Genomic DNA, 12,411 nt, shown 5'->3' on the forward strand with positions numbered 1-12,411 from the left:
CTTAGGTGTGACAGAAATGACGGTTAGGGTGAGACAGTCGCCTCCCGATTTGATTAGATCGACCACTTGCTTGTGGGTCGCGCCTTCGACGTTCACCCCATTGCTGGAAACAAAAATTATATAAAAATAAATAATACTCTAGCAACAATTATTTGAATCACATAGAATTATTTAATGGTCGTTGTAGTGCATTTTTTTGGAAATGTTGAGAATTGTTGATGTTAGTGCGAACACCAAAAGGAGTCGATTCCCGAGATGAGTCGTATGAGCCTGAGCAAAGTGGCCACAGTAGAAGCATTTCATAACGTATGTGCTACATTAGTATTTACACTCATTTCGTATTCGAAAACATCTTTACGAAAACTAAAAATATCGAATGAAAATACTTCATGTGTATTCTACCCATATTTGAGCAGCGTGGCTAGAACCTTCATTTAGCCAGACGTTAACAGGCTATTTACTACATAATAAAAAAAAAACATTTAGTTTATTTTCGTCTACAAAAAGAGAATCAAGATTCTCTTTTTGATCATCTATACTAATATTATAAATGCGAAATCAACTATTTACGTCTGTTACTCTTCCAAGCTCAAATCAACGAACAGAATTTTATGAAATTTGGTATGAAAGTAGCTCCAAGAAAGGACTTGGTCTTTTTAACGCCTAATACCAGACGACCAATCCCCAAACGCGAGCAAAAGCGGGGGGGGGGGGTCAACTAGTCTAAAATAAGTCTAATAAAATATTAAAATTAATTACCTAACAATAGCTGCTACGTTAGATTGCGATTCCAAATCGTATATTTCAAATCCGGTATTATCGCAATAGTAATAACAGTAACGGAACTCCCCCACTCCTCCCCTACACAGTGACATATTATACGAGTTCTTTGTGCAAACGAGAAATAACAATACAAAAATAACCACTTCTACAAAACAACATCTTTCTTAATAAAATCCATTTCTTTGATCAAGTACGCCATCAGTAACAATTCCGAAACAAATCACAGTCTACTAAACCTATGTAGTCAAATCACTTTAATATATTGCGTAAAATACGAATATCGAATCAATGACGTCGGAACGAGAGAAAACATTGTTAAACTAAACACCTTCAACTGATATAGAGTTCGATGTGAACACTTGCAAATGGTCTCAAACTAAATAACTAATGAAAATAATTGGTTAATTAGTAACATGTCAGTAATTAAACAGTAATTATGTCCATAACTGCGACGTTGGCCCACATTGATATATTATCGTTGCGGATTATGTATTCAACCCATTTTTTTCGTAATTAATAAATAAATACCTAACAATTGTAACAATTGTGCAATAATATTTACAAACGCATTTTTTTTTCTACTTTTTCTTACGAGATTAAGTTAAATTCCATAATTTATATATTTTTCGAACTAATATTTTATTGTTAATTCTTATGACAATTCAAAATAAAAATATTCAATGTCACAGAAGTACCACCACACAAGAAACTCAGCATAGTTACTATTTATTGTTATAAATTAACTCAATTTCAAAATCAAAATATACTTTATGCAAGTGGGCTTTTGCATAAAGCACTTGAATCATCATTTAACAAACTATTTAAAGTAAAGCTACTAACGGTAGAAGAACCGGCAAGAAACTCAGTAATTACTCTTTATCAACATCTAAAAATACAGTCATGTTAGTTAAATACAATTATATATGTATGTTATGTCTCCTGCCTGGAAGTCATCAAGCATTAACTCCTAACGTTTTTTTATCATAAATATAATCTTGTATCGAATAATATACCTTCTTTACCAATATATTTTTTACAAATGACTTGAATCTATGAAACGGCAAAATTAAAAATGTTTTCGGAATTTTATTTCATATTTTATTATTTTATATCAATTTAATTATATAAAAACACTGTATATGTATTTAAAGACCAGATTAATATAATTTCTTATTACATACTGGGATTTGCAAGGAAACATCGCACATACAAGTGCAAAAAACTTTCTAGATAGTTCACCAAAGTGGACTGAAGTAGTGAAATAAACACTTAAGAGAAAAGGCAAAATTTTCCCAGCAGTGGGACATTACATTCAGGTATTACTTACTTTGTTTGACGGTCGTGGTATGTTGTAACTCCAAATTGTTTTTTTTTATAATTTATATTTTACTATTACATTAGATACGATCCTTGCTAGTCTTCAACACATTACCCGATTTAAAATTTGGAATGAATACTCTTTCATTGGGTCAGTAGACACTCCGAAAAGTTATTAAATATTTAATTGACAATTATGTATAACACTGCTTTATGCAAAAATAAACATTTTTTTTAATCGGTTTCGGTTGCGGTTTCAAATCTCTATTACATCCATGTAATGTGTACTTTCATACACGAACACGCAAACGCGCGCGCTTACAGTCAATAAATACTGATCGGAAGTAATTGATGTGTAGCCATTCAATCATTTACGTACATACGAACATCTTACATTCTCAAACATTTTGAAATTAAAGTATCCAATATTATTTATCTTGATATGATATTTTTATTGCTTTTAATTATTAGTATCCAATTTAGAGTCGGTAACGAGAATAGAAAATTTCTTGTAAGATAACAAGCAACTAGGTTACTGGAATGCATGTAATATTAAACGAAACACAATTATTAACATTTATTTATTAGCTCTACTAGCATTGTTGACATTAAATATTAAAATTATTATTTTACTTTAAACATACTTATCCTTGAGGTATGTTATAATATGTTGAATTTAATTAGATAGTAAGTTTACTTGGTGTTAGGGCTTTGCGCAAGCCCATCAGGGTAGATAACCAGATGGTTACCGCCCCAAGTACTCATCACATAATACTTATCATTAACTAAGTAGTGAAGCACAAGGGACATAACATCTTAATTCTCACGTTGGTGGTGCATTGGCAATGTGTATGGGCAGTGAGGACGACTTACCACCAGGACCGCTGTCCTATATAAATATAAAAAAAATATCATAAAATTTCGTTTATGCAAGCCAGATATAAAATTGGAATTTAATCTGCTACATAATTTTGTTATTGTATATTAAAATAATGTTTTCCAAATTTTAGTTTACATCATATTTTGATTTAAGAATTATGTTTAAATTATTGCAATATGTTTACTTTTTCATTGAATAAAAAAAAACTTTGTAATTGGTAAAACTAACTGTATGTTTTCCAATTACCTACTATATATTGATAAAAAGATATTTCCTTTTAATAATTAAGTTGTTACATAATTAGAAAAAAAATAAAATTACGAAGAATGAATATAGTTTAAATAAAATTATCAATTATCCATAATTTTACAAACAAACATATGAAATACAATATCATAATCAAACAACCTTGAAATACTCATATTATATTATGTGTAGGATTTTTTACAGACATGTATTTTTCCCAGTGTTTTAAGCGTCGGTGAGTCTGAGAAGTATTAGACAATGTAATGCTATTATAACATTCAGCCTACTTTCCACAACTACTTGAGCACTTTATTTACAACCCAAAATACTGATGTATGTATACTTAAAGTCACTGAGTGTCTACATTGCTACTCATATTGTTAGAGCAAATGGCTACTTGCAAAGGTTTTCAAAGTATCAGATTGATCAACTGTCTGCTTCAGAACTGATATCACTCATTAAAAATTTTCTTTTATTTAATTTTACTTTAAAATTGAACTCTTATCAAGTCTCAGAATCTACCAGGATTCTGAGACTTGATAATAGTTCAATTGTCAATTCAAAAGAGGCTTTTTCGTGTAGGAAATAGATCTACAAAAACCACACTACAAACGCAGGTTTATAACAGCTGGTATATTTCCAATGTCTAATTAATTAGGACGAAGCCTTACTATTACCATTGGACATAGTTTTATGTAGCTATGTATATATTTTATAATACATTGATATTCATTCATTCATTTTTACATATCATGTAGGTGTATAAAAGCTGAGTTTCATGACATAAATGTATATATACAAAGATGGCATTGATTTCACAACAAATGTGTCTGTTTATAAGGAGTGGGTGTAATTTGTTTTCAATCGTCTGGTATAAAGATTCCTTTGAGTGAAATTAACATTTCGAATAGATGGTACCTTTATATAAAATGTAATTGTGTAAAATGATGATTTAAACATGCTTGTAAGATCTTACTTGAAAAAAGTTTAGTATTTTAATACCTCCTGCTGAGAAATGGCATAAACTTTCATAGTGTTTAACATAATCACATGATAAATTTTTATTTTATATACCACTTTTGAAAAAATTAAAACTCAATTTGTTTAACTTTATATTTCTGGAAATAACTGTACAAGACATGACTAAATATTGGGTAAGTCAAATGATCTTGTTTAAAATTATATGTTTGTTATATAAATTGTCCAACAATAGAATTGTTATTGAAATATTTTCTGTAAAAAAATATCATATCATATATTTAAAGTAAATTATTCAGAAATCACTTTCCAAACTAACCAGTCACAATAATTTAAAGATATCATCAATGCATTTAGTAGAGGCTACCTGTATTTTCTTTAAATTATGTGATGTTATAGATTCTGTGTATAATTATTATATTAATGTATTTAATGAAGAAAGCAGACAAAGGATCCTTATACCTTATACTTCAAAGTTAAAGGGCTGTTACTAGAACACCAATTAATATTTCAATGATATTAACACAATAATATTTTTCTTTAATGTATTATGTGAGCAATTTACCCCTATATATATTAACCTTTTTTATTTTCAATTAGCCTTATTTTTGTTTGTGTTATAGAGATTGAAATCTTCAAGTATAAACTGAGGCATGATTCTATTAGGGACATTATAACAATGCAAGTGTAAAATAACTTTAAGATTAGTAGTAATAGAAGTGTTTAAACGAGTAAGTTTAAATCTCAGATATTATATTGAATATGATGTAAAAATTATAGTTATAAGAAACTTTTTTTTTAAGGTAAGATTACTGAAAAATATAATAAATCAAACAGCTTATCTTCGAATTAAATATACCATAACAAATAATGAATCTCATTTATATATCGTATACAAAACTCGATCCAAATTCGTGGTATAAATAATATTTTTATTACACCAAGTTAAACAATTGTAGTTTACACAACTAAGTTACTGAATATATTTCGTAAAACAGGTTTTGTGACTCATAGATACATGTAAATGATTATGATAGTAACAAAAAACAACTTGAAATTATTGTTCTAATTAAAACAAGAATAAGCAAAAGAGCCAGTTACTACGCTAAGAAAAGCGAACAATTATGGGAAAACCTATAGATGGCCAGTAAATACCAATATGGAAACTATATAACTATTAAATGTATATAAGTAGAATAGAAATCTTATAACTTACACTTCGAGGATTCTGTCCCCTTTTCTGATACCAGCTTGCTCAGCAGCACCCTGTTCCAGAACAGCACTGACGTGCTGCAAAGGAGCATATAATTCACCATTGATCGATCTTAACTGGCCGCCCTCGGAAACCTGACCGCGAACATTGAAACCAAAACCGGTGTCAGTTTTGTAAATGGTAACGCGACGAGGGCCATTATTTGTCAGAGTGCCCTTATTATTTTTATCGGGCCGAACAATACTGTTATTATCGGTTTCTGTCTCAGCCATTTTGGACAATTTTGAACACAGATGACATAGGAAATTGCTGTCGTTGAATGACACTAAGTGGATAAATAAACTGACAGAGTATTCTAAGTGTTAGAATAATTTCCAATGAAGTAATATTCATAATTAACAAAACTAAAAAATGATTATTATAAACGTATTATAGAAAATAAAATTATGTTAGAGTTTTGTTATGGTGACGATTAAAATAACATTATTCATTGACTTTTGAGTAATTTTGAGTCTCTGGTATAGAGGTTTTATCGTTGCTAGATACGCCCTCTATCGCATGTAGGTTGAAAACCAAAGAGTTTGTTGGTAAAGCAGTACTTATATAAGAAAACATTTAGATGGTAGATGGCACATGTTTCGAAACAACGTGGTACCAATTTAATTGCAACTTCACACATCAAAATCAGCTGTGAATATCAGTATGGCCGCTCAAATATCTACAAAATAAAATTGTTATTGCTATATTCATTTCACAAACATAGTAAAGTGCAGTTTTAGTGCCTACACGCGTTAAATATTTTGATTAATCTTTTACAACCGTATCGATGTTGATGTTGACTAAAAGTGTTGCGTCATGACAGAATAGACCTCTCTCTCACTGACAAACAAATACAATTTTGCTAACTAGAGATTACGGCTAAAAGTGGTAGCATTTCTATTTCGCTCGTATAACGTATATGTCGAGTGCATCGCTGATGTGATTAAGTGAATTTGAATAGTAATAAATCTGATAATGAGTAGTGTTCGGTTAAGCTTCGTGTCTGTGGGGAGAATCGCTGTAAGGAGAAATTCACAGTTGACATCAGGTGAGTAATATTATTCTTTGTTTTCTATAAGAACTGGCCGTGTTCCAGTGGTTTGCGTCGCAGTTTTGTACGTTAATAAGCGTACTGAACGTGTTTGATAACAAACGTCATAAATCGAATTACGCTTTATATTTGAGATGATTTTTTTTTGTATTTTTAGAGCGATAATCTTCAAATATCATGTAAAGGTTCTTCACAGTAGCAAGGTCATTAACATGAAAATTGTATAATCAGTGCTTGTCTGCTTGACATTGATGAAGGAAGGTTTTTATGTAAATTAAACATTTATTTATGTGTATAATAACATAATACATAATGTCTTGTATTATTTTATACAAATTATAATTAAGAGATTAATATAAATTGATTAAATAAAAGCTGTGAAGTATTGTTTCGGGTCATCAGCAAATATAACGAAAATAAGGCTATAAACTGTATGAATTGAACTAAACTCTATATGATAATAGCTGAGATGATACTATACTAAGTCAATGGCATACATAGAATTGTAAGAGCTTCCAATTAGTAGAGAATTACTTGCAAAGATTGAACTTTCAATGTAGTGAAATTGAATAAAACATAATGCCTAGTAAGTTTCTTTACCACACTACTAATATAATAGACTTATGATACATAAATACATACATTAGCAGCCTGTAAATTTCCCACTGGCTAGGTTAAGGCCTCCTCTCCCTTTGAGGAGAAGGTTTGGAGCATATTCCACCACGCTGCTCCAATGTGGAATACACATGTGGCAGAATTTCGTTGAAATTAGACACATGCAGGTTTCCTCGCAATGTTATCTTTCACCGCCGAGCATGAGATGAATTATAAACACAAATTAAGCACATCAAAATTCAGTGGTGCCTACCTGGGTTTAAACCCGAAATCATCGGTTAAGATGCACGCGTTCTAACCACTGGGCTATCTCAGCTCTATATGATAAGCAATTACTTATACAAATATTTATATTTAGAACATTTTTTTTAAATTTAAATAATTCTTGTTTACCCTACCTTGATAACAAAATAATAAAATTTAGAAATGTAGGTTTCAATTGTATTTTTAATTTTGACTTATAGAATCTTACTTTAATTTAATCTCCATTTTAAATTATGTTTTTATAATTTATTGTCTTATCATTGAAACATCTCAATAGTATTTGATTTAGAAATACAAATAGTTACAACACACCGTTACTGTCATGTTTTTAACTATTGAATCCAAGATGTTCAAACTCTCTACCTCTTGAAGCAAGAAATGCACAGTCTAATCATTCCAAAAAAAACACTATCTGACTTTCTAGTTTATTATTTTATACTATTATTTACAAAATGAATTAAAAAAGTTTTGCTTAATTAGTAGTTTTGATTAATATTATTTAGTTTCGGTGTTTCTCTCAAGGAAAGTTTAATCAAGGGTGCAAGGGGCTGATAAAACGGGATGGGTTAAGTTTTGGACCATGGGTGACGTGCCTCAGAAGTAGTCCTGAATATTAGGGGGGATGGAAGACCGCCACAACACCGTTTACGCCCTGTCACTTGGTGTGCTTAACACAGGACTCTTGGTTGATAATGTTGAATATACCTTGGTCCATATTTACACCGTTAGAATGTGTTGTACAGTTCCATGACGGTTCTTCTAAGTAGATTACATTCTGACCATTTTGCTGATGAGACATTTGTACATTTGTTGTTTTAACCAGATAATCCTCAATCCTAAACAGTATACTGCCATCATGGTACTGAGCCCTAAGGCAATTAAATACCTATGACTTTTAAAAATTGCTTATATTGGAGATTTTATAAAAACCTTACAAAATAACATTGCTAATGTAAACAAAAAGCCCGTAAATGTTAAAATTTCATGTGTCATAAATCATTATGCCAGTTTCTTAAAATGTTATCTCCCTTGTGCCTCTATAATAGATAGTATTGCTTTTTGGCAGTAACGAAAATATTGATAAAGCGAAATAAACAGTTCAGTGTTTATTTCTGTTCCAAGTTCAAGATTCATACTGTATTTATAGAATATTTTATGATAAGTGTGAACCTTAAAAAATATGTCAATATTAAATCTAATTCAAATTACATTTAATAAAAATGTTGAAATTATTTTTAAATTAAGACAAATAAAGAGTGATGACTTGAATTTATGTAATATAATAGAAAGATAAAAATAAGAAATGACTTCATTATTTTACTTGCATAATATAATTAATTCATATTATGCACATTAATAAATATATCATAGCTTTAAACAGACATTTTGGTATTAAAAAATGGGATGTTACTGTATGGTCATTTTTAATAAATATTTAGCTGTTGACTTTACCGACCTTGATAGTGTCACTGGTCTCCTTCAAATACTCGTCTCAGGTCATTGACGGAACGGAGCCACGTTACGGAATTAAATACCATCCCTCAACTATCTGCCATATTGAAAAACCAGACATTCACGTTACCAAAACTCCTGTCCTCTAGCCTATTCCAACGATATGAGGGCAAAAGACAAACATCATTTGATGCGATATAAGTCCTCGCCTCAGGTCATTGATGGAACGGAGGAGGCGCTATATGGATAGTGCAGTCGTCACGTCCGTCCCTAAGACGTCCCAAGCCGGTACTCGATTCCGCTTCTCGTTTCGATATTCATCTTATCTAAATTCATGTACCGATATATAAACTTAGCAAATCTAAATATATTTATTGATTATATTTAGAATAAACACGTATAGCCTATTCAAATAAAAGGAGAATAAAGACAAATAAATAACATTTGAAATGGAACTGACGCGACTTCACATTTAGTCGTTAACAAGTTGTGTAAAAATAACATATGAATTTAAACTAAAGATTGTCGGTACAAACCGTGCAAGCACATTCGTCCTTGGCGGTGAAGGAACATCCAGAGAATACCTGTATAATACGTTGCTACACGCGTATCCACCGAACTACGCTGGATCAGCGTGGTGGAATAAGATGAGCTTTAGCCAACGCCTGGTTGGACATTTACTGGATGTTATTTTCTTGTTTTACTGTTAATAGAATGATAAAGATACGATTTCTGAACGTTGCCTGATGAGCATTGATCTCGTATTATTTTTAACTTACTGGATTTAAAACAAGTACAAGTTGTATGCCCTTTTGCAAGTGTCATGACAGTCGGTCAGCGCTCTTTTTGCGATTAAATTATAAATAGTTTTATAACGAATATTATTAATGACTATTGTTTATCTATGTATTCGTATAATAAGTAATAACATTAGGTATAAATCGAGCTTTTGCTTATTTGTAGAATATTTTTTGGAAAGTATCTGGCGTGATCATTCGTGCTTTTAAACGTAGTGTACTGGTATATTCTTGGAATATTTCGCCTGAAGTTGTTTGGGGGAGGAAGTTATCCAACGGTGAATGAAACGTCAAAATACAAAAGTATTGATAAACCTCCTGGCTTTGACAATGTCATCGGTTAGGAAGCCGAGTGGTGAACACAGTACGGAGTGGTTCTCCACTTCATGAAGCTCAGAGAATTGCTAATGGTGGCTGTTATGATTACTCGACAACATTTACTTTTTCTTTTAAAAATAGTAAAAATACCCCATCGATGATGACAATAAGGGGGCCAAGACCCAAGGGGTCAGGATAGAACCTGCGACTTTTTACATTCGCTTTTACATCGCAAATAAACCATTGTGCTATTGACGTCAACAGCGTTTGGTTCGTTTTGAGGGCGGTCTGAAAAATATATATATATACACAATTATCCGATATATAAGGCATAATTATTCAGCAATGACCGATAAGCGTGATCTATAAATAAAACAAATATAATAATGCTACACACAAACATGTTACCTCTGTATTCGTTTATAGTCCAAACGACGAAAGTCGCGGGCACGATGTCAGACCGTGTCTGGCTTTGCTAGTTGATGTTATCAAAATGTGTCATATAAAATAATCTCGCTCGATTAGGGTTGCCAACTGTCATTGTAAGCTATAATTAAATTATAAGTTTTATAGCTTCGCGAATATCACATTCAGTATTAAGTATATTTTATCACACGATCGTGTAATATAATATTTGGTTTGTTTTATTCCATTCTTCTTTTTAGGTTAATAAAAATAACATATGATCGGAATTAACACTTGAATTTATGTATTTTGGAAGGAAGTACCTATTTTTTCGCGGCTTACATGTCTCCACCAGGCGACATTACCCCCCTCTTTCTATCCGTCTCTATCTCTTTCTGTTGTGAGTGAGCCAGTTAGGTACAAGAGACATAACATCTTAGCTCCCAAAATTGGTGGCGCATAGGTGATGTAAGGAATGGTTAATATTTCTTACAGCGCCTTTGTCTATGGGCGGCAGGGACCACATCAGGTGGCACATACGCAGATGAAACCGTGGACCGAATCTGTTTTGAATTTACTTTTGTGTTGTAAAAAATTAGGCACTTTAACGTTCGGCAACCCTACTTAATACTCGTATTGTGAACGATAATGTTTGCATTTTTATTAATTACATAGATTGTTTACAGCTGAACGGAGATGGATGAATTAAAAGGTCGTCCTAGATTTGCATGTTTTAACTAAACAAGTGGCATAACATCCCAAGTTCCCAAGGCTGGTGGCGCATTAGTTCTGTAAGAATTGCTCGAAATTTACCACTGCGCCGATGTGTTTGGGCAGAGATGACCACTTAACACCAGGAGCTCATTAGCCCGTCGTTTTAGAATTGCTTCAAAAAAATTCGTATTATACGTCATTATCCTTATTAAAATTATGTCTGGAGTCATGTATATTATACAATATTTGAAACATATTGATTGCCATTAATTACATATCCCGGAAAGAGGAAAAGACGACCCCTTTTCCTTTTTGACCCCTTGAAAGATGGGAAGACGAACTTTTGAAAGTAAACAGAGACTGGATGAGTGTTCTCACTTTGAGTTATTGTTCAAGACAGAAAAAAATGGAGTGAGATGGAGGAGTCCTGGAGGAACCTGTATCTCCTAAAAAAATATACTCTTATTGTTACTAAGGAATTAAAGAGGCTTAAATAAATAAATAAAAATACATGCAAATTTTGATTGCACTTAATTACATAATTGTAAGCCAACTGAGTATGACTTATATAATTTGGTAATTAATAGTTATAAAAGTTCCAAAAACATATGAAAAAATAAATATTCGATTATAACTTCTCTTAGGGATTCGAAGCCAGGTCACGTGATAAGCATCCGCATATGCTAGCCACTCGACCAAGAGGGTTTTAAACATAAATATATACGAACTGTATTTATAATGACCACTAACATTTACACTGTTTCTGAAAGTCGCGGTGGTATTTTTATTGTTACGAAATTTCGATTTTATAAATTATCCACTTACTCTCGAGTAATTTTAGTGACATTGCCGCCTTTCTAAAATGGAAAACTATTGCAATTTAAAAATCTCACAAGCGTGTATGTTGTTTGTTATGTAATTGTTGAGAGTATATTATATTCTATACAATATCAAACAGTACTGGACAACTGGTGGGCAAAGGCATCTTCTGTTTAAGGAAAAGATCTAGACTTAAATTAAAACTGTGGAAAAGGTAACTACAGAGTTTTTTTTCTGGTTCTACGACGATTCAAAACTGCTTTTATGAGCCTACTTGAATAAAAAATATTTTGATTCTTATAAATCATGCAGATCCACAGCGGTAAGCGGGAAACACGTGTGACAGAATTCTATGAGACACAAGCAGGCTGCTCACGACGTTTTCCTTAAACGCGTACGAAAATATAAATTATTTACATTGAAATTCAGTTATTTTTGTATGTGCCTTGTATCTTATCATTAAGAGTTGACCCGAAGAGTTAGACCAATATAATAATAAATTAATCCAAAAAGTGGATTG

At 31.7% G+C, this 12,411-nt stretch overlaps 3 protein-coding genes across 14 annotated transcripts in view; 1 reads left to right on the forward strand and 2 right to left on the reverse strand.

Annotated features, from left to right (window-relative positions):
* Positions 1 to 5,743, reverse strand: part of LOC113395985 (sorting nexin-27) — a 174,791-nt gene extending 169,048 nt beyond the window's left edge. For 2 of the 3 annotated variants that reach the window (XR_010309348.1, XM_026633746.2), the window contains exons 1-2: positions 5,421 to 5,743; positions 1 to 103 (exon numbers count right to left, since the gene is read on the reverse strand). Coding sequence is in view for 2 of the 3 variants with exons in the window: in XM_026633746.2 (XP_026489531.1) it covers positions 1 to 103; positions 5,421 to 5,689 (372 nt within the window). In the remaining variant the exon portion in view is untranslated. Of the gene's footprint in view, positions 104 to 759; positions 975 to 5,420 lie in introns of those variants that run through there. The other variant, XM_026633747.2, reaches the window with a different exon arrangement.
* The window catches only part of LOC113395993 (myogenesis-regulating glycosidase), a 312,246-nt gene that overhangs the window by 57,562 nt on the left and 242,273 nt on the right, over positions 1 to 12,411 (reverse strand). The gene's annotated exons all lie outside the window — the stretch shown is intronic.
* LOC113395984 (ATP-dependent Clp protease ATP-binding subunit clpX-like, mitochondrial) overlaps positions 6,037 to 12,411 on the forward strand; it is a 38,162-nt gene continuing 31,787 nt past the window's right edge. For all 10 annotated transcript variants that reach the window (XR_010309331.1, XR_010309330.1, XR_010309332.1 and 7 more), the window contains exon 1: positions 6,037 to 6,504. Coding sequence is in view for 7 of the 10 variants with exons in the window: in XM_026633744.2 (XP_026489529.2) it covers positions 6,432 to 6,504 (73 nt within the window). In the remaining 3 variants the exon portion in view is untranslated. The remainder of the gene's footprint in view (positions 6,505 to 12,411) is intronic.

Source organism: Vanessa tameamea, chromosome 14 (genome assembly GCF_037043105.1).
Source record: "Vanessa tameamea isolate UH-Manoa-2023 chromosome 14, ilVanTame1 primary haplotype, whole genome shotgun sequence".
NCBI classification, from domain to species: Eukaryota; Metazoa; Arthropoda; class Insecta; order Lepidoptera; family Nymphalidae; genus Vanessa; species Vanessa tameamea.